General features: G+C 73.4%; 2 protein-coding genes across 3 annotated transcripts; one reads left to right on the forward strand and one right to left on the reverse strand.

Moving 5' to 3' along the window:
- Positions 1-5,019: 5,019 nt before the first annotated feature.
- On the forward strand, positions 5,020-17,796 carry NOS3 (nitric oxide synthase 3). The gene is made up of 26 exons (XM_087732784.1): positions 5,020-5,176; positions 6,172-6,274; positions 6,645-6,793; positions 7,448-7,610; positions 7,759-7,850; positions 7,936-8,077; positions 8,159-8,298; positions 8,498-8,672; positions 8,768-8,869; positions 8,987-9,181; positions 9,255-9,328; positions 9,433-9,577; positions 9,729-9,833; positions 9,903-9,970; positions 10,066-10,182; positions 10,602-10,776; positions 10,855-10,984; positions 11,462-11,540; positions 12,263-12,450; positions 13,098-13,261; positions 13,745-13,955; positions 14,546-14,633; positions 15,279-15,400; positions 16,869-17,017; positions 17,314-17,508; positions 17,584-17,796. Exons 1-26 carry the CDS (start codon positions 5,064-5,066, stop codon positions 17,704-17,706), a joined length of 3,507 nt encoding a protein of 1,168 aa, XP_087588910.1. The 5' UTR covers positions 5,020-5,063; the 3' UTR covers positions 17,707-17,796.
- A 599-nt stretch (positions 17,797-18,395) lies between these two features.
- ATG9B (autophagy related 9B) lies at positions 18,396-25,598 on the reverse strand. 2 transcript variants are annotated; one of them, XM_087732949.1, is made up of 15 exons: positions 25,282-25,598; positions 22,857-22,971; positions 22,504-22,549; positions 22,278-22,340; positions 21,998-22,168; positions 21,770-21,911; positions 20,933-21,681; positions 20,682-20,835; positions 20,431-20,610; positions 20,105-20,350; positions 19,818-20,029; positions 19,556-19,658; positions 18,983-19,073; positions 18,738-18,865; positions 18,396-18,535 (listed from the first exon to the last, which is right to left on the reverse strand). In XM_087732949.1, exons 2-14 carry the CDS (start codon positions 22,954-22,956, stop codon positions 18,753-18,755), a joined length of 2,370 nt encoding a protein of 789 aa, XP_087589075.1. In that variant the 5' UTR covers positions 22,957-22,971; positions 25,282-25,598; the 3' UTR covers positions 18,396-18,535; positions 18,738-18,752. The 2 variants fall into 2 exon arrangements, with proteins under 2 accessions (XP_087589075.1, XP_087589083.1); XM_087732957.1 differs by lacking the exon at positions 25,282-25,598 and having other exon boundaries at positions 22,857-23,415.
- Between the last annotated feature and the right edge of the window lie 72 nt (positions 25,599-25,670).

Here is a 25,670-nt window from a genome sequence, read left to right on the forward strand (position 1 = left end):
CAGGACACCAGGACATGGGGATGCTGGGAGGGCAGGACACCGGGATGCCAGGACAGCAGGACACGGGGATGCTGGGAGGGCAGGCTGCCGGGGCGCCAGGCAGAGGCCCCCCCCCCAAGCACGAGCCGGGGGCCGCCCGCCCTTGGGGCCGCTTGCGGGGTCCCCGCGGGAGCTGCCCCGGGCTGCGGGGACCGGCCTCGGCGCGTCCCACCGCCCTCCTCAGCGGGGTCATGCGGGGTCACGCGGGTCATGCGGGGTCAAGGTCACCCTGGGGTCTGGGGGATCTGGCCACAGCAGGGCCCCCCCAGCTGGATCCCAGTTCTTATCCCAGTCCTGGGTGCCGGGTCCAGTCCCAGTCCTGGTGCTGCCCTGGTCCCAGTTCCAGTCCCAGTTCCAATCCCAGTCTGCTGCTGGGTGCCAGGTCCAGTCCCAGTCCCGGTGCTGCCCTGGTCCCAGTTCCAGTCCCAGTCTCGGTGCTGGGTGCCAGGTCCAGTCCCAGCACTGCCCTGGTCCCAGCGCAGTTTTTGATCGCAGTGCTGGCCTGCTCCTGGTGCTGGTCCCAGTCCCAGCCCAGGCTTGGATCCCAGTCCCAGCCTGGTGCTGGTCCTGGCCCCAGTGCTGGGCCCCAGTCCCAGTGCTGGGTTTGGATGCTGGTCCCAGCTGGTCCCAGTTCTGATCCTGGTCCCAGTCCAGTTCTGGTTCCAGTCCTGGTCCCAGTTCCAGTCCTGGTACTGGTCCCAGTCTCAGTGCGTGTCTCGGTTTTGCTGCTGGTCCCAGTCCAGTCCCAATCCCAGTCCCAGCTGCAGTCCCAGTCTGAGTCCCAGTCCTGATGCTGAGCCCAGTGCTGGTCCCATGCTGGTCCTGATCCCAATGCTGGGTCCCAGACCCAGTTCTGTTCCCAGTCCCAGACCAGTTCCAGTTCACTCCCAGTCCTGGCCCCAGTTCCACTCCCAGTCCTGGTCTGAGTGCTGGTCCCCACCATGGTGCTGGTCCTGGTGCTGGTCCCAGTCCCTGTCCCAGGCACAGTCCAGACCCAGTTCAGTCTCAGTCCAGTCCTACTCCAACCCAGTCCCAGTCCCACTCCAGTCCCAGTCCAGCCCCAAACCAGCCCCAGCTCAGTGCCAGCCCAGTCCCAGTCCAATCTTAGTTCAGTCCAAATCCAGTCCAGTCCCAGTCCCATCCAAGCCCCAGTCCCAGTCCCAATCCAGTCCTAAACCAGTCCCCATCCCAGTCCAGTCCCAGTACCAGTCCCAGTCCAAGCCCAGTCCAGTCCCAGTTCAGTCCCTGCCCAAAGTCCCAGTCTCAGTTCGACTCCAATGCCAGTCCCAGTCCAGTCCAGTCCCAGTAACAGTACAGTCCCAGTTCCAGTCCCACTCCAGTCCCAGTCCCTGTAACAGTCCAGTCCAGTCCCAGTCCCACTCCAGTCTCAGTCCCAGTTCCAGTCCCACTCCAGTCCCAGTCCCTGTAACAGTCCAGTCCAGTCCCAGTCCCACTCCAGTCTCAGTCCCAGTGCAGTGCCAGCCCAGTCCCACTCCCAGTCGCAGTCCCAGTCCTCTTCCCAGTCCTATTCCCAGTCCAGAACCAGCCCCATTCCAGTCCCAATCCAGTCCAATCACAGTGCAGTCCTAGTCCCAGTCTCAGTCACAGTCCCTGTCCCAGTCCAGTCCCAGTCCAGTCCCAGTCTCAGTCCAGACCAGTCCAGTCCAGTCCCAATCCAGTCCCAGTTCAGTCCCAACCAAGTCCCAATCCCAGTCCAGCCTTATTCCTAGTCCAAGTCTCAGTCCCACTCCAGTCCCAGTCCCTGTCCCTGTCCCAGTCCCAGTATCATTCCAGTCCAGTCCCAGTCCCAGTCCCATTTCATTCCAGTGCCAGTCCAGTCGCACTCCAGTCCAGTCCCAGTCCCCATTCCAGTTGCAGTCCAGTCACAGTCGCAGCCCCAGTCTGGACCAGTCCAGTCCAGTCCCAATCCGAGTCCCATTTCCACTCCCAGTTCTATTCCAGTCACAATCCCAGCCCCAGTCCCAGTCCCACTCCAGTCCCTGTCCCATTCCCAGTTGAGGTCCCAGTTCCAGTTCAGTTCCAGTCCCAGTTCCGGTCCTTGTCCAGTCCCAGTCTCCATTCCAGTCCCACTCCAATCCCAGTCCCAGTCCTCATTCCAGTCCCAGTTCCAGTTCCAGTCCCAGTCCCAGTCCCATTCCAATCCCAGTCCTTGTTCCAGTCCAATCCAAGTCCCAGTTCCAGTCCCAGTCCCACTCCAATCCTAGTCCCAAACCCAGTCCCCAGTCCCAGTCCAGTCCCTGGCCCCAGTCCCAGTCCCTGTCTCAGTCCAGTCCTGGTCCCACTGCAGTCCAGGTCCCTGTCCCAGTTCCAGCCCCCGTCCCAATCCCATTACTACTCAAAGTCTCCATCCCAGTCCCAGTCCCACTCACAGTCCAGTCCCAGTCCCCATCCCAGTCCCACTCACAGTCCAGTCCCAGTCCTCATTCCAGTCCCGTATTAGTCCATTCGGAGTCCCAGTTCCCATCCCAGCCTGTCTCAGTCCACTCCCAGTCCCACTCCAGTCCCAATCCCACTCCCAATCCCACTCCCACTCCAGCTCAGTCCCAGTCCAGTCCAGTCCAGCCCCAATCCAATCCCTGTTCAGTGCCAGCCCAGTCTCAGTCCCAGTCCCAATCCAACTCAAGTCCCAGTTCTAAACCCAATCCCAGTTCAGTGCCAGCCCAGTCCCAGTTCAGCTCCAGTCCCAGTCCAAGTCGAGTCCCAGTCCCAGACCCAATCGCAGTCTCAGTCCCGGTTTCAGTCCCTGTCCTAATCTCAGTCCTACTCCAGTCCCAGTCCCTGTCCAGTCCAATCCCTCTCCTGTCTCAGTCACAGCCCAGAACCAGTGACAGTCCAGTCCCAGTCCCAGTTCAGCGCCAGCCCAGTCCCAGTCCCAACTCAATCCGTCCCGCTCCAGTCTCAGTCCCAGTCCCAGTCCAGTCCCAGCCCCGTCCCAGTCCCAGTCCCAGTCCCAGTCCCAGTCCCAGTCCCAGTCCCAGTCCCAGTCCCGCTCCAGTCCCAGCTCCAATCCAGTCCCAGCCCCATCCCAGTCCCAGCCCCAGTCCCAGTCCCAGTCCCGCTCCAGTTCCAGTCCCGCTCCAGTTCCAGTCCCAGCCCCAGCCCCAGTCCCAGCCCCAGCCCCAGCCCCAGCCCCAGCCCCAGTCCCAGTCCCAGTCCCAGTCCCAGTCCCACTCCGCCCCCCCGGGCTCTGTCCCAGGTGCTGAAACTGGCGCCGGCCCCACCCGGACCCGACCCGCACCGCCCGGCCCAGCCCAGCCCAGCCCAGCCCGGCCCAGCCCAGCCCGGCCCAGCCCGGCCCAGCCCAGCCCGGCCCAGCCCGGCCCGGCCCAGCCCGGCCCAGCCCAGCCCGGCCAAGCCCAGCCCAGCTCAGCCCAGCCCAGCCCGGCCCAGCTCAGCCCAGCCCAGCCCGGCCAAGCCCAGCCCAGCCCAGCCCAGCCAAGCTCGGCCCAGCCCAGCCAAGCTCGGCCCAGCCCAGCCGGGCCCAGCTGAGCCGAGCCGAGCCGTGCCACGCCCCGGGCGGCTGCCGGCGAGTCCAGCGGCTGCCCCGCGGGGGACACGCGTGGGGCAGGGCCCAGCCGTGGGGCGGGGGGGGGGCTGTGGGGCAGGACGAGCCCTGAGCCCCCCCAGCCCCAGGGCCGAGTCCCGCCCCCCCGGGAGGAGCAGCCAATCGGATGGGCGCTCTGCAGTGACGGACAGGCCTGCCCCGCCCCGGCGAGGCTGGAGGGGGCTGGGGGGCCCGGAGCCGCCGGGGGGGGGGGGGGGGGGTGCAGCCTGGGACCCCACGCCCCGGGGGGAGACCGGGACCCCACCCCGCGCTGGGGGGCCGCCGCCGCTCCCCCCCGCCTCTGCCCCCCGGGGGCCGGGGTGCCCCCCCCGCTGCTCCGCCCCCCGGGGCCCCCGGCCCCGCTCGCCCCGGCGCAGGAAGGAGCCGCCGCGGCCGCGGCCGGGCGCGGTTTCCCGTCGGCTGCGGGGGCCGCGCCCGGGGACCCCCCCCGCTGTGGGGGCCGCCCTGGGACCCCCCAGCCCTGCCCACAGCTCGGGTGCCCCCCCCCCCCGCCCCGTCTCCCTAGGGTGCCCCCAGCCGCCCCTGGGGGGGGGTCCCGGGGCGCAGCCCCCCGCGGGGGTCCCGGCCGGGGGCCGTCCGCCCCCAGCCCATGGGGGGGGGGGGGGGGGGCCTGGGACCACCGCAGGGCACCCCACCTCCTGGCGCAACCGCGGGACCCCCGCAGCGGGCACACGGCCCCGGGACCCCCCGCGGTGCGGGCTACGGGGCGCGGGGGGCAGCTGGCCCCAGCGGGGCAGGGGGTGGCAGACCCCAACCCACGGCCCTTCGCCCCCCCCAACTCTGCCGCGCCACGGGGCTGGGGGCCTGGGGGAGCAGCCCCTCTGTGGGGCCACGGCCGGGGGAGGGCAGGGGGTCCCATGGCCCTGCCAGGGGTCCCGTGGCCGTGCTGGTGGTCCTGTGGCTGTGCTGGGGGTCCCGTGGCTGTCCCGGGGGTCCCGTGGCCATGCTGGGGGTCCCATGCTTGTGGTGGGGGTCCTGTGGCTGTGATGGGGGTCCCGTGGTTGTGCTGGGGGTCCCGTGGCCGTGCTGGGGGTCCATAGCCATGCTGGGGGTCCTGTGGCTGTGCCAGGGTCCCATGGCCATGCTGGGGGTCCCGTGGCTGTGCTGGGGGTCCCGTGGCAGTGCCAGGGTCCCATGGCCATGCTGGGGGTGCATGGCCATGCTGGGGGTCCTGCACGTGCTGCCCCCCAGCACTGCCACCACTGCGTGCCCCTGGCCGCGTGCCGGGGTGCAGGGAGGGCCGAGCGGGGCCGAAGCCCCCGGCCCAGCCCCGCGGCGGGGTCCCCAGCACGGCCCGGGCTGCGTCCCGGCGGGCGGCGTCGCGGTGGTGGGCGCCCATTGTGCACGGGGCGGAGGCCTGCGTGGCCGAGGTCACCACTTCCCCGCTGCGGCCGGAGGAAGCGGCCGCTCCCGGCACCGGCGGCTCAGTGGCGGCACGATGGGCAACCTGCCGGCCGTGCTGCCCAGCGCTGCCCGCTCCTGCGGCCTCGGCCTCTGCTCCCGGCAGCTCAGCGCCGCGCCCGAGGAGAGCACCAGCACCGAGCGGGGCAGGTGGGTGCGCGGGGCAAACAGGACGGACGGGGCGGGATGGACGGACGGGACGGACAGGACACCGGCACCCACTGTGCCGCGGCACACCGGGGCTGCCGGCCCCCCTGCCTCGACTGGGACCCCTCGCTTGGTCCCCTCCTGCCGTGGCTCATGGGGACTCCCCACGTGGCCGGAGCCCACCGGAGACGCGTCCCCACCGGGGCGGTGCATGTGGCTCGCCGGGGCAGGACGCGGCACAGCCATGGGAGCCCATCGGCAGCAGAGCCCTGTGCCCACCTGCCCACGGTGCCCCGTGGCACCGTGCCAGCGTCCCCTGCCCCACGGCGTGCCCCAGCAGCCCCGCTGTGGCACCGCCAGACCCTGGCAGCCCACGGGACGCGTCGGGACCTGCTGGGGTGGACGGGACATATGGGGACGTATGGGGACGTATGGAGAGCGGGTGCGCGGGGCTGAGCGGGGATGGGAGGTGTGGGGACACCCCAGCCGGAGGGGACGGGGACGGGGACGGGACCGGAGGTCGGTTCACCCCCTCGGTGGCTGGGAGCCCGCTCTGACTCATGGCCATTGTTCGCGCTCGCGTAGGCACCAGGCCCGGGAACGCCCCGCGCCCCCCCAGCTCAGCCCCACAGCTCAGCCCCACAGCTCAGCCCCACGGAGCTGAGCCGGGGCCCGGGGCCACCACAACAGCACCAGGGGGCAGGGGAGGCCCCCCATCACCCCCCCGGCCCCAGCACAGCCCCCCAGCACCCCCCACAACCCACCTCCACTGCTCCCAGTGCCCCCCAGTACCTCCAGCCCGGGGGTCTCTGTCCCCACGGGCAGGTCCCAGCACCCCAGGGCGCCGGAGGCCGTGAGGGTCCCGGTGTCGGAGCCACTGGAGCAAGGGTGGGGGGTGCCCCCCAGGACCCCCAGCTCTGCTCCGCGCGCGGGGCAGGCCGGGGGCTGCCAAGGGCCCCCCCAGGCCTGGGCAGGGCTCAGGGCCATGTCCCCCCCAGCTCGGCGCCCACCCGCCCCGCGGAGCCCCCCCGCTTCGCCCGGCTGAAGAACTGGGAGACGGGGAGCATCGGCTACGACACGCTCTGCGCCCAGGCCCTGCAGGTGGGGAGGGGGCGCGGGGTGGGGGTGCAGGATGGGGGGTGTGGGGCTGGGGGTGCAGGGCTGGAGGACACAGGATGGGGGGGACGGGGGACAGAGATGTGGGGCCGAGGGGTGCAGGATGGGGGCGCAGGGCTGGGGGTGTGGGGCTGGGCTGGGGTACATGGGGATGGATTGGGGATGTGGGGCTGGGGGGCGCGGGGCTGGGGGTGTGGGGCTGGGCTGGGGTACATGGGGATGGACTGGGGATGCAGGACTGGGGGATGTGGGGCTGGGGGATGTGGGGCTGGGGGGGGCGCAGGGATGCGGGGCGCGGGGGGATGGGGGGCAGGGCCCGGGGCATGGACCCCCATGTGACCCCCCCCGGCCCCAGGAGCTGCCCTGCTCGGGGCAGCGCTGCCTGGGCTCGCTGGTGCTGCCGCGGCCGCTGCCGGCCCCGGTCCCCGAGGGCTCCCGTCCCCCCGAGGAGCTGCTGGGCCTGGCCCGGGACTTCATCACCCAGTACTACCTGTCCCTGCGGCGGTGAGCGGGGGCCACGGCACCCCACTGCCCCAGCCCTGGCCCGGGGCGCCCCACAGCACCCCGCTGCCCCACAGCACCCCACGGGCCCAGCCCTGCCCAAGTTACCCCAAATCCTCAGCCCTGCCCTAAAGCGCCCCTAAGCCCCAGCCCCAGCCCTGCCTGGGGGCACCCCACTGCTCCAGCCCTGCCCTGGGGCACCCCATAGCCCCAGCCCTGCCCCAAAGCACCCCATAGCCCCAGCTGTGCCCTGAGCACCCCACAGCCCCATCTCCACCCCAGGGCACCCCACAGCCCCAGCCCTGGCCAAGACAGATACCCCAAAGCCCCATCCCTGCCCCAAAGCACCCCATACCCCCATCCCTGCCCCAGGGCACCCCATGTCCCCATCCCTGCCCCAAAGCACCCCATACCCCCATCCCTGCCCCAGGGCACCCCATGTCCCCATCCCTGCCCCAAAGCACCCCATACCCCCATCCCTGCCCCAGGGCACCCTGTGACCCCATCCCCGCCCCAGGGCACCCCATGACCCCATCCCTGCCCCAGGGCACCCCGTACCCCCATCCCTGCCCCAGGGCATCCTGCAGCCCAGCCCCAGGGCACCCCACAGCGGTGCAGGGGGCCTCGGGGGGGGCTGAGGCGCGGGGGCATCCGCAGGGAGAACTCCCCGGCGCACGCCCAGCGGCTGCGGGAGGTGGAAGCCGCCATCGAGGCCACCGGCACCTACCAGCTGCTGGAGCCCGAGCTCGTCTTCGGGGCCAAGCAGGCCTGGCGCAACGCCGCGCGCTGCGTGGGCCGCATCCAGTGGAACAAGCTGCAGGTGAGGGCGGGGGGCACCCCACCCCGCCGGCAGGGACCCCCGCCCTACGCCCGCCCCACAGCCGGGGGCCGCCCTGGGGCGGGTGCTCCGTGGGGCGGCCGGGGGGCAGCGGGACGTCCCCCCGTCCCCCCCTGACCCCATCCCGCAGGTGTTCGACGCCCGGGACTGCGCCAACGTGGGGGAGATGTTCAGCTTCCTCTGCACCCACATCCAGTACGCCACCAACCGCGGCAACATACGGTGAGAGCCCTGCCCGGCTGCCGGCTGGGCCCCCGGACCCGGGCGGGACCCCGGTGTCGGTGACATCCCGCCCCGGCCCCCCCAGGTCGGCCATCACCATCTTCCCCCAGCGGACACCGGGTCGGGGCGATTTCCGCATCTGGAACACGCAGCTGATCCGCTACGCCGGGTACCGGCAGCCCGATGGCTCCGTGCTGGGGGACCCAGCCAACGTCGAGATCACCGAGGTGGGGAGACACCCCCCCCCCGCGCCCCGGGACCCCCGTCCCCCCCGGCGCCGCCCCCGCCCTGACGCTGCCACCCCCCAGCTCTGCGTCCACCACGGCTGGAGCCCCGGCGGCGGCCGCTTCGATGTGCTGCCGCTGCTGCTGCAGGGCCCCGAGGAGCCCCCCGAGCTCTTCCCCCTGCCGCCGGAGCTGGTCCTCGAGGTGCCCCTCCAGCACCCCACGTGAGTGGGGCTGTGCCCCCCGCGGGCCCTGCCTGCCCCCCAAGGGACCCGGGCCCTCCCAGCCGCGGGGCTGGGGTCCCACGCGCTCGCCCCCGGGGAGGGGATGGGAGCGGGGTGGGATCGGGGCCGGGACGGAGGCTGGGGATCCACGCTGGGGAGCTGGCGTGGGTCCCCGGCTGGAGCCCGTCCCCCCGCGCAGGCTGGAGTGGTTCGGGGAGCTGGGGCTGCGGTGGTACGCGCTGCCGGCCGTCTCCAACATGCTGCTGGAGATCGGGGGGCTGGAGTTCCCGGCGGCCCCCTTCAACGGCTGGTACATGAGCAGCGAGATTGGCACCAGGAACCTCTGCGACAGCCAGCGCTACAACCTGCTGCCGGTGAGCCCCGCGGCGGGGGGCAGCCGCCCCGCGCCCCCCACCCGGCCCCCCGCGCCCCAGGGCAGCCGGGCTGAGCCCCACCGTGCCGCCGGCAGGAGGTGGCCCTGCGCATGGGGCTGGACACACGGACGACCTCGTCCCTCTGGAAGGACAAGGCAGCGGTGGAGGTGAACATCGCTGTGCTGCACAGCTACCAGGTGGGACGCGTGGCCAGTGGGGTGCTGGCACCGCCATGCCGCGGGGACCCCGACACCGCCACGCCGCCGGGGCGGGCGCCGGCCGCCCCCAGCCCTGCCAGCCCGCCATCCCCGCAGGTGGCCAAGGTGACGATCGTGGACCACCACGCGGCCACCGAGTCCTTCGTGAAGCACATGGAGAACGAGCTGCGGACGCGGGGCGGGTGCCCGGCCGACTGGGTCTGGATCGTGCCCCCCATCTCGGGCAGCCTCACCCCCGTCTTCCACCAGGAGATGGTCAACTACCAGCTCTGCCCCACCTTCCGCTACCAGGTGGGCCCGGCCCCACCGCCTCACGGCCCCCCAGCCCCGCGGCCCCATGGCTGACCCCCTGCCCTCCCCACAGCCCGACGCCTGGAAGGTGTACGTCTCCAAAGGCACCACCGTCACCAGGCGAAAGACCTTCAAGGAGGTGGCCAAGTAGGTGCCCACCCTTGGGAGGGGGTCTCTGGTGGGGGAATCTCCCTGCCCGTGGGTCCCCAAGCCGGGGCCGGCCGCTGATCCGGTGATCCCGCGTTCCCCAGCGCGGTGAAGATCTCGGCGAAGCTGATGGGACACATGATGGCGCGGCGGGTGAAGGCCACCATCCTCTACGCTACCGAGACCGGCAAATCCCGGACCTACGCCTGGAACCTCTGCCAGCTCTTCCGACGCGCCTTCGACCCCAAGGTGGGCAGGGCCTGGGGTGCAATGGGGGCCTCCCCCCCACCCAACCCCCCCCCACGGGGCCTTTGGCCCCGTGGGGGGGGTTTGGGTGGGGGGGGAGGCCCCGGTTGCAGCCCCCTGCCCGCATCCCAACCCCGTGTACCCCACCACGCAGGTGCTGTGCATGGATGAGTACGACGTGGTGTCCCTGGAGCACGAGACCCTGGTGCTGGTGGTGACCAGCACCTTTGGCAACGGGGACCCCCCCGAATGCGCGGAGGTGAGGGGCCGCCGGGATGGGGGGAAGAAGGGAACGGGGACGAGGAAGGTGACGTGCTGTCCCCGACAGAGCTTCTCCAAGGCGCTGATGGAGATGACTTCGCCCTACACCAGCGCCGCCCAGGCTGAGCCGCCCATGTGAGCGTCCCGGGGAGGCCGGGGGTGCCCGGCTCGGGGCTGGGGTGGGGGAGAGTCCCCCCTGCCCTCCTCACCCTGCCCTCCGTCCTGCACAGGAGCTACAAGCTGCGGTTCAACAGCGTCTCGCAGTCGGACCAGCTCGTCGCCTCCTGGAAGAAGAAACGGCGGCAGCTGAGCAACACCGACAGCGCCGGCACACTGGGCGCCCTGCGGTACCGCCGCCGCGGCCACGGGGACAGGGATGGGGTCCTCTGCCCGGCCTGAGCACGGCGTCGGGCTGGGGCTTGGGGTGCCGCGTCCAGGGGGTCCGCACGGTGCCGGGCAGGTCTGTGGCCGGCTGCCGGCCAGGGAGGGGGCAGAGCCCGCGGTGGGCACCGGCCCTGGCACCGGCAGCTCTGGTCCTGCCTGTCCCAAGGAGGTGGAAGCTGCCCCTGGGGGTCCCCAAGCCCGAACCCCACTTAGCCCTGACCACCCCCTGCTCCCGCAGCCCCCACCCCCAGCCCTGGGTGCCCCCCACCTCCAGCCCTCGCCGCCCCCGGCCCCGGGTGCCCCGGCCGCAGCGCAGGGTCCGACCTCCATTCGGGGGGGGTCCCGGCTGACCGCGCTCAGCCCGCTCCCCCCGTGGCGGCAGGTTCTCGGTGTTCGGGCTGGGCTCGCGGGCGTACCCCCACTTCTGCGCCTTCGCCCGGGCGGTGGACACGCGGCTGGAGGAGCTGGGCGGCGAGCGGGTGCTGCCCATGGGCGAAGGCGACGAGCTCTGCGCCCAGGAGGAGTCCTTCCGCACGTGGGCCCGCCTCGTCTTCCAGGTCAGCGGGGGGCACCAGGGAGGGGGTGGCCCCCACCGGCCCCCCTCGGCACCCACCGGCCCCCTGCCGTGTCCCCAGGCCGCCTGCGAGACCTTCTGCGTGGGGGACGGGGCGGGGGCGGCCGAGGAGCTCTTCGCACCCCCCCAGGGCTGGAAGTGCCAGAAGCATCGGCTGGTGGAGCAGCCCCAGGCCACGGAGACCCTGGCCGGTACTGGCACCCCCTGGCCCCCACGGGAGCCCCCGACCCCCGGGAGCCCCCCCGCCCCTCTGCATCGCCCCCCACCCGTGGCCAGCATCTGCCCCACGCCCCCCGGGACGCCCACCCCTGTGCAAACGTGGGGTGCCCGTGGCTCCCCCAGGCCTCATGACAGCCCCCGTCACCCCCAGCCCCTCCCCGTGACCCCCCAGCCCCTCCGTGACCTCCCCCCGAGAAAGCCCTCAGGACCCCCTGTGACCCCCCCAGCCCCTCTGTCACCCCCAACCCCTCCCAGGACCCCTTCTGGCACCCCCAGTGACCCCCCCAACCCCTTCCAGGACCCCCAGTCCCCCTGTACCCCCCTACCCCTCCCAGGACCCCCCCCAGTGACCCCCCAACCCCTCCCAGGACTCCCCAGCCCCCCTGCACCCCCCTACTCCTCCCAGGACCCCCCAGCCCCCCGTGCCCCAGCCCCGCTGTGCCCCCCAGGGCTGTCCCACCTGCACAAGCGCCGGGTGTTCCCCTGCACGGTGCTTTCCGTGGAGAACCTGCAGAGCGAGGAGTCCAGGTGAGCCCCCCCCGGGACCCCCCACCCCCGGCACCCCTGCCCCAGGACCCCCGGGACCCCCCGCGCCCCAGGCCCCCCCACCCCTGGGCCCCCCCCACCCCCGGGACCCCCCCCCCCCCGGGACACCCCCGCCCCAGGCCCTCCGGGACCCCCCACCCCCGGGCCCACCCTATCCCTGGGACCCCCCTACCTTCGGGCCCATCCCATCCCCGGGGTCCCCCCACCCCCGGGACCCCCGCACCCCCGCCCCCAGGATCCCCCCGCCCCCGGGACCCCCGCACCCCTGGGACCCCCCCCTCCCCGGGTCCGTCCCACCCCCGGGCCCCCCGCACCCCTGGGACACCCCTGCCCCAGGATCTCCCCACCCCCGGGGTTCCCTCCCACCCCCGGGACTCCCCACCCTCGGGACACCCCCGCACCCAGGATCCCCCCATCCCCGGGCTCCCCCCTCCCCGGAACCCCCGCATCCTCGGGACCCCCGCACCCCTGGGACCCCCTATCCCCGGGACCCCCGGGATCCCCCCACCCCCGGGACCCCCGCACCCCTGGGACCCCCCATCCCCGGACCCCCCAACCCTGGAACACCCCGGGACCCCCGCCTCCCCGGGACCCCCGCACCCCCGGGCCCCCCCATCCCCGGACCCCCCACCCGGGACCCCCCACCCCCGGACCCCCCGCCCCGGGCCCGTCCCGCCCCCGGCCCCCCGCTGACCCCCCCGCAGCCGGGCCACGCTGCTGGTGCGGCTGGGCTCGGCGGGGCAGGCGGAGCTGCGGTACCAGCCCGGGGACCACCTCGGCGTCTTCCCCGCCAACCGGGCCGAGCTGGTGCGGGGGCTGCTGGGGCGGGTGCGGGACCCCCCGCCCCCCGAGCAGCCCGTCCTGGTGGAGAGCCTGGAGGGGGACCCCGGCGGTAGGGACCGGAGGGGAGGGGAGGGGAGGGGAGGGGAGGGGAGCAGAAGGGGAGGGGAAGGGGCAGGGGCTGGGGCTGGGGAAGAGAAGGGGCAGGGGAAGGGGCAAGGGAAGGAGAGGGAGAGAGAAGGAGAAGGGGCTGGGGCTGGGGCTGGGGAAGGGGAATGGGAAGGGGCTGGGGCAGGGGCAGAGGCTGGGGAAGGGGCTGGGGCTGGGGAAGGGGCAAGGGAAGGGGAAAGGGCTGGGGAAGCGGAAGGGCAATGGGAAGGGGCTGGGGAAGGGACATGGGAAGAGGAAGGGGCAGCAGCTGGGGAAGGGGAAGGAGAAGGAGAAGGAAAAGGAGAAGGGAAAGGGGCAGGGGCAGGGGAAGGGAAAGGGGAAGGGAAAGGAAAAGGAGAAGGGAAAGGGGAAGGGGCAGAGGAAGGGGAAGGGGAGGGAGAAAGAAGGAGAAGGAGAAGGGGCAGGGGCTGGGGAAGGGGAATGGGAAGGGGCTGGGGCAGGGGCAGAGGCTGGGGAAGGAGAAGGGGCAAGGGAAGGGGAAGAGGAAGGGGCTGGGGAAGGGGAAGGGCAATGGGAAGGGGCTGGGGAAGGGGAAGGGGCTGGGCATCCCCACCCCACCCCACCCCACCCCATCCCGCTCTCCCGCAGACGGGCCCTGGGTGCCGCAGAGCCGCCTGCCCCCCTGCACCCTGGCCCAGGCCCTCACCTTCTTCCTGGACGTGGCGACCCCCCCGAGCCCCCAGTTCCTGCAGCTCCTGGCCACGCTGGCGCGGGAGCCGGCCGATCGCCAGCGCCTGCAGCAGCTCAGCCAGGTGGGGGGCGCGGGGGGCCGCCACCCCGGGGAGAGGGGCTGCGGTGCTGGCGGTGGGTGCTGGGGTGCTGGGTCCCTGCCCGGCTGGGGTGCTGGGCAGCATGGTTCCCTGGCTTGGGGTGCCTGGAGAGGTGCTGGGTGCTGCTGTCCCTGCCTGGCCGGGATACTGGGTCCTCCATGGCTGGGATACTGAGATGCTGGGCCCCTCCATGGCTGGGATACTGGGATACTGGGATGCTAGGACCCTCTATGGCTGGGATACTGGGATACTGGGATGCTGGATCCCTCCCTGGCTGGGATACTGGGATGCTGGAACCCTCCCTGGCTGGGATACTGGGACCCTCCCTGGCTGGGATACTGGGATGCTGGATCCCTCCCTGGCTGGGATACTGGGATGCTGGCCCTTTCCCTGGCTGGGATGCCAGGCCCCCGCCGCGCTGGGGTGCCAGGCGCGGTGGCCGTGGCCCAGCTGGGTGCCTTGCAGGACGCCCGGCTGTACGAGGACTGGAAGTGGTTCCGGTGCCCGACGCTGCTGGAGGTGCTGGAGGAGTTCCCCTCGGTGGGGCTGCCGGCCTCCCTGCTGCTCACCCAGCTGCCGCTGCTCCAGCCGCGCTACTACTCCATCAGCTCCGCGCCCGGCCCCAGCCCCGGCGAGATCCACCTCACCGTGGCCGTCGTCACCTACCACAGCGAGAGTGAGCGGGGACGGGGGCAGGGGATGGTGGGTGTCCGGGCGGGGGGCTGCTACCTTCTGCCCTGCCACCCCCACGGCAACGCCTGCTCCCAGCACCCCTGTGTTGCACAGCCCCAGGGCATCTCCAGGGCCCCCAGAGTCCCCAGGGCATCTCCAGGGCCCCCAGAGCATCTCCAGGGTCCCCAGGGCATCTCCAGGGCCCCCAGAGCATCTCCAGGGTCCCCAGGGCATCTCCAGGGCCCCCAGGGTCCCCAGGGCATCTCCAGGGTCCCCAAGGCACCTCCAGGTCCTCAGGGAATCTCCCGGGTCCCCCAGGCACCTCCAGGGTCCCCAGGGCACTTCCAGGGTCTCGAGGGTCCCCAGGGTCCCTCCCAGCCCCACCACGCAGTGCCCAGGCGCTGCCGCCAGACGTGGCGGCCAACCCCAGCACCAGCCCTGGCCCCCACACGCCGTCCCGGGCCCCCGTGGCCCCCGTGGTCCCCGTGGTCCCGGCCCCCGGCCCTGCCTGGGGCTGGCGGTGTCCCGAGGCCGCCGGGGGCTGCCTGCGGGGCGCTGCCTGCCGCCGCCCCTCCAGCCGCTCGCGTCCCGCAGACGGGCAGGGCCCCCTGCACTACGGCGTCTGCTCCACCTGGCTGGCACGGCTGCAGCCTGGGGACACGGTGCCCGCCTTCATCCGGGGGTAAGGGAGCCCCTGCCTGCCCCCTGCCTGCCCCCTGCCCGAACCCCTGCCCGAACCCCCCAGCCTGCCCCAGTGCCCCGCTGCCCCCCGCCCACCGGACTACATCTCCCAGCATGCCTCAGTGCAGCCCCAACTCCATTTCCCAGGGCCACCCCCCCCCCCCGTGCCCAGGACTCCATTTCCCGGCATGCCCTGGCCCCCAGGACTCCATTTCCCAGCATGCCCTGAGCCCCAGGACTCCATTTCCCGGCGTGCTCTGCACCCCAGGACTCCATTTCCCGGCGTGCCCTGGCCCCCAGGCCTCCATTTCCCAGCATGCCCTGAGCCCCAGGACTCCATTTCCCAGCATGCCCTGAGCCCCAGGACTCCATTTCCCGGCATGCCCTGGCCCCAGGACTCCATTTCCCAGCATGCCCTGAGCCCCAGGACTCCATTTCCCGGCGTGCCCTGCACCCCGTGCCCAGGACTCCATTTCCCATCATGCCCTGGCCCTCAGGACTCCATTTCCCGGCGTGCCCCGCGCCCCGCCCCCCCTTCCCGGCGTGCCCCGCGCCCCGGCCCCGCTCCCGGGACCCCCCCTTCCCGTCGTGCCCCGGTCCCGGTCCCGGCCCCCGCCGGCCGGCGCCGCCCTGACCGCTGCCGCAGCGCCCCCGCCTTCCGGCTGCCGCCCGCCCCCGAGGCCCCCTGCGTCCTGGTGGGGCCCGGCACCGGCGTCGCGCCCTTCCGCAGCTTCTGGCAGCACCGGCTGCACCTCCTGCGGGCCGGAGGTGGGACCGGGGACGGGGGGGGACCCGGGGGGGACAGGGGGACACGGGGCATGGGGACGGGGGGGACGGGAGGGACACGGGGAGACGGGGGGACAGGGGGACAGGGGGACACGGGGCATGGGGACGGGGGGAAAGGGGGACACAGGGACACGGGGCTGGGGACAGGGGGACACGGGGCTGGGGACGTAGGGACACAGGGACGGGGGGACAGGGGGACACGGGGGTGCAGGGCTGGGGACACGGGGCATGGGGAGATGGGGCTGGGGGCAGAGGGACATGGGGACAGAGGGACAGGGGGACACAGGGCTGGGGGCAGAGGGACAAGGGGACAGAGGGACATGGGGACAGGGGGACACAGGGCTGGGGGCAGAGGGACAGGGGGAGACGGGGCTGGGGGCAGAGGGACAGAGGGACATGGGGACAAGGGGACATGGGGACACAGGGCTGGGGGCAGAGGGACAGGGGGACAGGGGGACATGGGGACACAGAGCTGGGGGCAGAGGGACAGGGGGACAAGGGGATAGGGGGACATGTGGACACGGGGTTGGGGGCAGAGGGACAGGGGGACAAGGGGACAGGGGTACATGGGATTGGGGGCAGAGGGACAAGAGGATAGAGGGACATGGGGCTGGGGACAGGGGGACATGGGGATACAGGGACAGGGGACATGGGGATATGGGACCAGGGACAGGGACATGGGGACGTGGGGACACAGGGCTGCAGACAGGGGGACGCGGGTGCAGGGTTGGGGACATGGGGACACGGGGCTGGGGACAGGCAGATGTGGGGACTCGGGGACGGGGACAAGGGCATGTGGGACTGGGGACAGGGGGACATGGGGACGTGGCGCTGGGGACAGGGGGACACAGGGACATGGGGCGGGGTGGAGGCCAGGGACATGGGGACACAAGGACACGGTGGCATGGGGACGTGGGCTGTGGCGACGCAGGGGTCTCGGGCACAGGGCTGGGGCGGTGGGGACAGCAGGAGGGGGACGGAGGCCGGGGACGCGGGGACACAAGGGCAGGGCGGCGTGGAGATGGGGGGACCCGGGGACGGGGGGACACAGGGATGCGTGGGATGGGGGGATGTGGGGACATGGGGATGTGTGGCATGGGGATGGGGGGATGTGGAGACACGGGGGTGCAGGGACACGGGGATGCATGGCACGGGGACGGGGACATGGGGACACGGGGATACGTGGGACAGGGGGACGTGGGGACACGGGGATGCGGGGCACGGGGACGGGGGACACAGGGATACGTGGGACAGGGGAACATGGGGACACGGGGATGCATGGCACGGGGACGGGGGGACACGGGGATACGTGGGACAGGGGGACGTGGGGACACGGGGATGCGGGGCACGGGGACACGAGGATGTGGGGGGCTGCAGGACACGGGGCAGCGTGGCACGGGGCCGGGGGGCGCGGGGGCCGGGGCGGTGAGGACGTGGGTGCGCCCCGCAGGCGGCCCGCTGGGCAGCATGGTGCTGGTCTTCGGCTGCCGCTCCTCCGCGCTGGACCACATCTACCGGCAGGAGATGCAGGAGGCGCAGGAGCGGGGGGCCCTCAGCCAGGTCCTCACCGCCTTCTCCCGCGAGCCGGGGACCCCCAAGGTGCGGCGGGACCGGGACCGGGACGGGGATGGGGGCCAGGACGGGGTGGGGACAGGGGCGCGGTGGGGACAGGGGCGCGGCGGGGACAGGGTGGGGACAGAAAGGGCGGGGATGGGGATAAGGTGGGGGGGACGCAGGGACAGGGATGGAAGCAAGGGTGGGGCGGGGACACAGACGGGGACAGAAACAAGGACGAGGAGGCTGCAAAGGGCGGGGTGGGGACCGGGCCACGGGCGCGGGTTGGGGCCGGGGCTGGCGCCGTGTGTCAGCAGCCGCCCCCGGCGCGGTGTCCCCAGACCTACGTGCAGGACGTGCTGCGGACGCAGCTGGCGGCGGAGGTGCACCGGGTGCTGTGCCAGAGCGCCGGGCACATGTACGTCTGCGGGGACGTGACGATGGCCACCGAGGTGCTGCAGACGGTGCAGCACATCCTGGTGCAGCAGGCCGGCATGACGCTGGGGCAGGCGGGGGACTTCATCAGCGAGCTGCGGGTAAGGGCTGGGGACGCGCGGCACGCCGGCACCACCGCCGCACCCGGCGCACCGCCCTGACACCCGCTCCCCCAGGACAAGAACCGCTACCACGAGGACATCTTCGGCCTCACCTTCCGCACGCAGGAGGTCGCCTTCCGCATCCGCAGCCAGTCCTTCTCCATGCAGGAGCGCCGGCAGCCGGGCCCGGCCCCCTGAGCGCGCCAGGGCAGGAGGGGCCCCCGCGGCCGCTCCCCCCGCCCCGCTGCAGGCAGCGCCGCCTCCCCAGTAAAGGTTTAGTTTTGATAACCCCGGCCCGGTGCTTCGCTTCTGCCGGGGTGGCACCGCGCGCGGCCGGGAGCGGTGGGGTGGGCACGGGCGGGGTTGCCCAGCCCTACCCTGGCCACGGCCGGGGCAGACGCGGGGCAGCTGGAAACGGCGGGCGGGCGGGTGCGCGTGATGGGGGGACGCGGCCACAGTCCCCGTGGCTCCAACCTGCGCGGCTGCAGGTGAGCGGCACCGCACCGGCACCACCGCTGCCGTCTGCCCCGGCATCACCCCCCCAAACCACCATGGCCCCGTCCACGGCATCGCCCCTCCACGGCGCGGCCCCCCCCACCCCGTGGGGCGCAGTCACCGCTGGGCACAGCTCCCCTGTAAACCTTTATTTCCCGCGGCGGCTCGGTGCGGCCGGTGCCCGCGGCAGGGCACCGCGGGGGGCAGAGGCCCGGGCAGGCGGCCGGAGCGGGGATGGCGCCAGCCCCGGGAAGGGGCAGCCCGGGTGCCCCGTGCCTCCCCATGACTATAGCACCTGGCGGGGCTGGCTGCCCCCGGCAGCACCCCCGGCCCCGTGGCGGGGCCGCCGGCAAGGCCACGCGCCTGAGCAGGGGGCCCATGCGGACAGGGCCGGCCGGACCACCCTGCGCCCCAGGCAGCACAGTGGGCAGCGGCGAGCCCCCCCGCTGCGCCCGGTCCCGGCCAGCGCCTCCTGGCAGCTCTCCCGGCACCGTGCCTGGCAGCGCCGGCAGCTCTCGGCACGCCCAGGACCCTGCGGAGGAAACGGGCCCGTTAGCAGGGATGCTGGCAGCAGGGGCCCCGGCAGCAGGGACGCCAGCGGGCACACCGGCCAGACGCTGCTGGGCCCCAGCCCTGGTGGGGGTCCAGCCCCATTGCCCCGTCCCGCCCCGGCCCTGGTGGTCACCGACCGTCCCCGGGCTGGGGCTGCCTGGCCAGGCCGTGCCCTCACCCACCGGAGCCGAGGCCGGCTAGCCCGTTGTCTGCTCTTCCTCTTCCTCCTCCTCTTCCTCCTCCTCTTCCTCAGCCCAGCCACCCAGCGGCATCTCCCGGTGCTGAGCCTGCGAGGCCCTGGCAGCCGAGCCTGGGGCGCGGGGGGGGTCAGAGCTGCCCTGGCCCCGCAGCCCCTGCCCGGGGTCGCAGCCCGCAGGACCCCACGGGAGACAGCACGTGTCCCTGGGACCCCCGGCGCGGTGCTCACCTGCGGTCACGGAGGGCGGCTTGGGTGCCCCCGCGGCCACCCACACCCCCACGGCCTGGGGCCCAGGGCCCTGCTGCTGCTGCTGGTGGAGCTGGAAGGGTGGGAGGGGTGATCAGAGCCCCCCGTCATGGAGGTCAGACCCCCCCATCACAGCAGAGCCCCCCGTCATGGCAAGCTGCCTCACCGTGGGGCGGGGGGGCTCCCAGCGCAGGACACCACCCCTGCCCCGGAAGGGTGGCAGAAGGGGGGACACGGCCGCGGTGACGCCGGTCGCGGTGCCTCACCCCCAGCACCCGGTCTGGCAGCAGCCGTGGGGTCCCTGGCCAAACCCAGGGCGAGGGGGGTCAAACCCTGGAGCGGGGAGCACCGGGGCCAGCCTGGCACGGGAGCGGGGGCGAAGGGCCAGGACTGGGGACAAGGGGCTGGGGACCGGTGCCAGGGCCAGGCACGGCCTGTGGCGGGGGGTGGGCAGGAGGCAAGGGCAGAGCACCCGGAGAGCAGCGACGCGCCTGCGGGCAGGGGTGCTGCGGGCAGGGGAGCCGGGGGACGCGTGGCCAGGGCGGGGGGACGCACCTCATGCAGGTAGATGGCGTGGAGGCTCATCTCGGCCGAGGCCACCTCAGAGAGCAGCGCCGAGCGGCTCAGGCTGCGCAGCCGCGACTCGCTCAGGAGCAGGCTGCGGGCAGAGCCGGTGAGCACCCCGCCGGCACGCGGGGCCCCGCCACGACACCCCCTCCCCGCCACGGCACCCCCTCCCCGCGCCCCCTCCCTCGCTCCCCAGCCCCCGGCACCAGCTCGGGGGGTGCCGGGCCCCCCCAACCCCCGTCGGCAGGACCTCTCCTCGGCGAGCAGGCGGTCGCTGTGGCAGCCGGGGCTGTCGGCGGAGGGGCCGCGTGCCCGCCCGGGCAGGGGGGACGCCAGGGAGGCCAGGACACTGGCGGCAGCGCTGGCGGTGCTGCAGGGCTGGGCGAAGCGCCGGTCCCGGGACACCAGCCCGCTGGCCGAGAGGATGGGCCGGGCCAGGACGCTGGCCAGCAAGCTGTCCGGCTGCGGAGACACGCGTCAGGGCAGCCCCAGCCGGAGACCCCCGGACGCCCCCCGCCCCGCCGCCCACCCGCTCACCGCCGCCGCCGAGTCCTCGGAGAGGAGAGAGGCGCCCAGCGGCCCCTCGGCCAGGATGCGCTGGGCGGGAGGCGCGGCGGCCGCGTCCTGCTGCACCTTCTCCTTCAGGTGGCTGAGGAAGAGCTCGCTGGGCGGCGGCGGCTGCCAGCGCGGGTTGGTGATGGCGAAGTGCATCAGCGACAGCTCCGTCTTCCCGTTCTCTGCTTGCTGGTACACGGAGGCCTCCGTCTGCCCGGCCGACAGCCACTGCAGGGCAAGGGGGTGAGCGGGGCTGCGCCTGGGACCCCCCCACCCCGGGACCCCCCACCCCGGGACCCCCCCCCAACCTGGGGATTGCCGTGGTTGCGGACATCGAGCTGGGCGAAGGAGCAGATGTCGCCCACCCCCACCACCTCCACCGTGAAGTTGCGGAAGAAGTCGACAATGTCCAGGGCGCGGGCGGGCAGGGCGAAGATGAGGATGAGGGGGGTGAGGATGGGGCTCAGCAGCTCCTCCAGGATGAAGACCTGCGGGGAGCGGCGGGTGTCAGGGGTGGGGGGGTCCCGCCGCCCGCCCGCCCGGCCCTGCCCGCGCTCACCGCCTTGTACTGGAAGAGCTGCGCCATCTCGCTGCGTGTCTCCGAGCGGCTGGCGTTGCCCTGCCAGTGGTCGGGCATGTAGTGGACGTGGGCCAGGACACGCTGCAGCAGCTGCTCCGGGCACCACACCGTGTGCTCGTCGGGGATGAAGGACCTGCGGGCGGGGGGCAGGTGTCCCACCTCCCGCTCAGCGACCCCACCGCCCGCCGCGCCCGCTGCCGGCATGGCCCGGCCTGGCCCGGCACACCCACCTGGCCACGGTGACCACCAGCCCCAGCAGCGTGATAGCGGTGAGGATGTGCTGCACCGTCAGCACGTCCTCGTCGTAGACGGTCAGGACGATGAGCACAGCCAGGATGGAGCCAGCAAAGAAGCCGACGTTCTTGGCCAGCACGGTGAGCAGCGGGCTGGTGAAGGAGTTCATGTACTTGGTGGCCGGCTTGTAGCCGCGGCTCAGCCGCGCCTGCAGCTCGTGGTTGAGCTCGTTGAAGTGGCGCAGGTAGTGGCGGCCGTAGAGGGACCAGCGGCGGGCGCCCAGGCTGCCCGGCTCACGCTTGATCACCTCGGCGTAGCTGAAGAAGGCGTAGAGGAGCTGCCAGACCAGCACGCAGGGGCAGAGCAGCAGGTTGGCCAGCCCCAGCAGCACCATGGTGCGCGCCAGGCGCCGGGCCAGCTCCCGCCGGGCGCCCACCCGCTTGCACTGCGGCCGCAGGCTCCACTTGTTCTGGAAGAGGGAGCCGGGGCCCCAGAAGAGGAGCAGCTCCAGGTTGTACTTGAGGCCCTGGGTGAGGAAGACGACGGGGCCCAGCAGCGGCAAGCAGAAGCGGACGGGCAGCAGCGACTTGTTGACCATGGCCACCGTGTAGTTCTTGAAGCGCAGGATGCGGTGGTAGATGTCCAGCTCCGTCAGCTCCCTCTTGTGCACACACATCTGCTGCCGGCGCTGCAGCGAGATCAGCCGTGCCTGCACCTCCTGCCAGCTGTAGTTGCACAGCCCCTCCTGCACCAACAACACGCCGATTTATGCCGGCACGGCACGGCGCGGCCGGCCCCCACCCCGCCAGCCCCCTCCCTGCGGCCCCGCTCACCGAGGGGATGTTGAGGGCTTTGATGTAGAAGGTGCGGATCTCCCAGTAGCTGAGCAGGCTGCAGAGCACCTTCACCAGCCGGTACAGCCAGAAGACGGCCGCCATCACCAGCAGGAAGATGATCCAGCCGCTGGCCCGGATCCTGGCAGGGGACGCATGTCAGGGGGGGACCCGGCGGCGCCAGGACCCCTGCGCGGCCGTGCCGGCGGCTCCCGGCCCCCTCCTCACCTCTGGGCGCACTGCGGGGCAGGCAGGATGGCATCAGGCAGCGTCACCTTGCTGCGGTCGGGGGCCGGCCCCCCGGCGTGGCTGTGGTTGAGCGGCCGGTTGGCGAAGAGGACGTCGTAGTCCACACAGCACAGCAGGAAGGTGGTGAAGGTGACGACGAACAGGAACTGCCTGGGGGTGGCGGGGGATCAGCACGGCCCCGCGGCCCCCCGGTGCGGTGCGGCACGGCACAGCATGGCGCGGCACGGCACGTGGGGGCGGGCGGCCCGCCGGCACTTACACCAGCTCGAAGAGGTCGGAGAGCATCATGCAGGCGAAGCCATTCTTCTGGTGGAAGTGGTAGATGTTGGGGACGCGTTAAGGAGAGTGGGGACGCGTTAAGGAGCGTGTGCCCGCGGTGCCGGACCCCCCCGTCCCCCCTGGGCACCGGGGTCCCCCCACCCCCCCGCCGCGGTGCCGGCCGCGGGCAGGGCTGGGCCGTGGCCAGGCAGAGGCCCTGCAAGGATATCTTGGTGAAGAAATTATCCAGGTTCTTGATGTGGTGCCAGGAGTCTGGCGAGGAGAGAAAAACAGTGGGGGCTGAGCCGGGGCCGGGGCCCAGCCCCCCACGGCCCCCGTCCATGGGGCGCTCCCGCCCAGGACCCACCGGCCCCCCACCCGCGACCAGCTGAGGGCCGTGGGGCGGCCGCTGCCCCCACCCTGCCGGCGGCGGGGCGGGGCCTGCCCCCCCGGGCGGGCTGCCCTCCCTCCCTCCTCTCGAGCCCCCAGCCCGCGCCCCACGGCGGCCACGACCCCCAGGCCACTCGCGGTGACCCCTCACCCCCAGGGCGGCCCCCAGCCGGGTGCCGACCCCCGCTACCTTGCAGCCCCTCGGTGACGTGCACCAGCAGCTCCTCCTCGCCCGGGGGTGAGTCCTCCTCGAAGTCCTCCAGGCGCCGGTACTCTGCCTGCGCCGCCATCGCCCGCCACGCCGCCTGCCAGGGACGCCCGTCGGCACCCGCCGCCGCAGCCCAGGGGCCCCCGCCTGGCACCGACCCCGGCAGCGGGGGTGCCCGGGGGGATGGAGCCCCCCCCCAGCCCCATGGGCCGTGGGGCAGCCAGAGCCCAGCCGCGGGGCACGGGGACACCGTGCCGAGCCGTGCCGAGCCGTGCCGAGCCGGGCTGAGCTGTCTGCCCTGCGGCCGGGAGCCGGAAATGCCGGCGAGGTCACGCAGTGCCGCCCGCGTGCCCCGAATTCGGGCGGCCTGAGCTGGCCTCCCGCACTGTGGCCACAGCCACAGCCCCGGGCAGGGCCACGCTGCGCAGGCCGCCCAGCCCGTCCCACCGGCTGGATCACCGCCAGCGCCTGGCCGTGGCCCCGCCGCGGGGCCCGAGCTCCCCGGGGAGAGAGCCCTGCCCGGCCCGGCAGAGACCACCGCGTCACCCCGCGTCCGCCCCTCCGGCCATGCTGCGCTGCCCCCCACGATCCGAGTGGAGAGGACGCCCCTCCCCATGGAGCCCCCTCCCCACGGACCCCTGTCCCCATGGACCCCCCCACATCCGCATCCCCAAGGATGCCCACCTCATGGAGTCCCCTCCCCATGGAGCCCCTCCCCATGGACCCCTGTCCCCACAGACCCCCGTCCCCATGGATCCCATCCCCACGGACCCCCACCCCACGGAGCCATGGAGCAGCGGGGAGCCCAGAGCCAGGACAGCAGCCAGGGCGCAGGACCGAGATCACGGCCAGCTCCCGAGCCCCAGTGGCCTCTTAATGCCCCGGGGACCCCCGGCCCCACGGGAGGGCAGGACCCCAAACCCTTTTGGGCAGGGCAGGAGCCCTGGGGCAGAAGGGACCCCAAACCCTTGGGACAGGAGCCCCAGTTCCCTTGGGGCAGGATGGGACCCTACCCCCCCAGGGAAGGGCAGCACCCCCAGCCCCTGGGGAAGGAGGGGACCCCTGGGCCATTGGGGCAGGATGGGACCCTCAGCCCCTTGGGGAAGCATGGAGACCCCCACCGCCCTGGGGCAGGATGGGACCCCCATCCCCTTGGGGCAAGATGGGACCCTCAGCCCCTTGGGGAAGGACAGGACCCCCTCCCCTGGGCACAGGATGGGACCCCCACCCCCTGGGGCAGGGCAGGACCCCCCCGTCCGGCCCCCGCCACCCTCCCCTTACCGCTGCCGGTCAGTGCTCCCACAGCCCCGCACGCCACCACCGTCCCCTCCCGTGGCCAGTGCCACTGCCCGGCCGGGCTGGTGGCCGCAGGTGATGCCGTCCGGCCCCACCCCGCCACGGCACTGCCGGAGCCTGACTCACGGCACCGGGGCCGGTGCGGTGAGGCCGCGGGCACGAGGGAGCCCCAGGCCCCGGTGCGGTGATTCAGCAGGAGGGACGCAGCCGTGGCCGGCAGAGACCTGGGCACCGCCGGACACGCTGTCCCTGCGCTGACCCCCGGCCTTGTGCAACTCCCCGTTGGGGACAGAGCCACCGTGTCCCCTGGGATCGGGTGTCCCCAGCCATCGCCCGCTGGTGATGCCGGCGCGGCCCTTCCCCCACGTGCCCCGCACCGGGCAGCCAAAAATACCCGCGGGGCTGGGGAGCCCAAAAATAGCCCCGGTGGCGTAAACAGCCAGGGGCCGAGGGCCAGCGAGGGGACCCCCGTGCTGGGGCAGGGCAGCCCAGGACCCCCGTGAGCCCCGGGGGACACCGGCACCCGTGGGGACGAGACCAGCCACCCAGGGACGCGTGTCCTGGCAAGGGCCCCGGTGCCCCCTGGGAGGACACGCAGCGTCCCCGTGCTGGCACGTGTGTCCCCAGAGGGACCCCAGCCACCCCGCAGGGACACAGGCGCCTCGGTGGGGACGCAGGCACCCCCACGGGGACGCGGTCAGTGTGACGGCCCCACGGTGACGGACACCCCGAGGTGACACGTACCCCAACAGAACCGTGGTGACACACACCCCGCAGACACAGCCGCCCCGCGGGGACGCTCCCGTGGGGACAGCCCCACAGACGGACACCGGCACCTCGACGGCCCCGCGGGGTCTCCTGGACCCCTGGGGCGCACACGCACCCCGCGGGGACGCGGGCGCCCCGATGACGCCGTGGGGTCCGAAGGAGCGGGGTGACCCCGCACCGGGGCCCGGGGCACCGTGACCGCTCGGGGCCGCGCTGGGGCGGCCGCTCCCGCCCCCCCGGCCCCGCTGTCCCCGGTGCTCGGTGCCCCCTGCTGCCCCCGTCCCCGCTGCCCCCGTGCTCGGTGCCCCCGCCCCCGGCGCCCCCCGCCCCCGGCCCCGCTCACCTCCGGGCTCGGCGCCGGCGCGGTCCCCGCGGGGCGGGGGTCCCCGGGGCCGGGCTCTCACCTGGCCCCGCACCGGCACCGGGAGCGGGTCCGCGTCCCGCCGCCGGCCATGGCCGCACCGGCAGCGGCAGCGGCAGCGGCAGCGGCAGCGGGGGGGTCCCCCGCCGTGGGGGGCGGCGTCCGAGCGCGGGTAAGGCGGGACCGGTGCGGGGTCCCGGTGCGGGGCCCCGGCCGCGGTGCGGGTCCGGCGGGGTGACCCGGTGCAGGGCCCGCGTTCCCGCAGCGGGGCCCGGGGAGCAGCGAGGGCCCGGGCTGCCGGAGGAGGCTGCGGGGAGGGCCGGGGGCGGGGGCCGGGGCGCGGGGCCCGGGTGCGGGGCCGGGGCGGGTCG

The sequence above is a fragment of the Nipponia nippon genome, unplaced genomic scaffold (genome assembly GCF_047370975.1).
Source record: "Nipponia nippon isolate SJK-2023a ecotype South Korea unplaced genomic scaffold, ASM4737097v1 scaffold_1, whole genome shotgun sequence".
NCBI classification, from domain to species: domain Eukaryota; kingdom Metazoa; phylum Chordata; class Aves; order Pelecaniformes; family Threskiornithidae; genus Nipponia; species Nipponia nippon.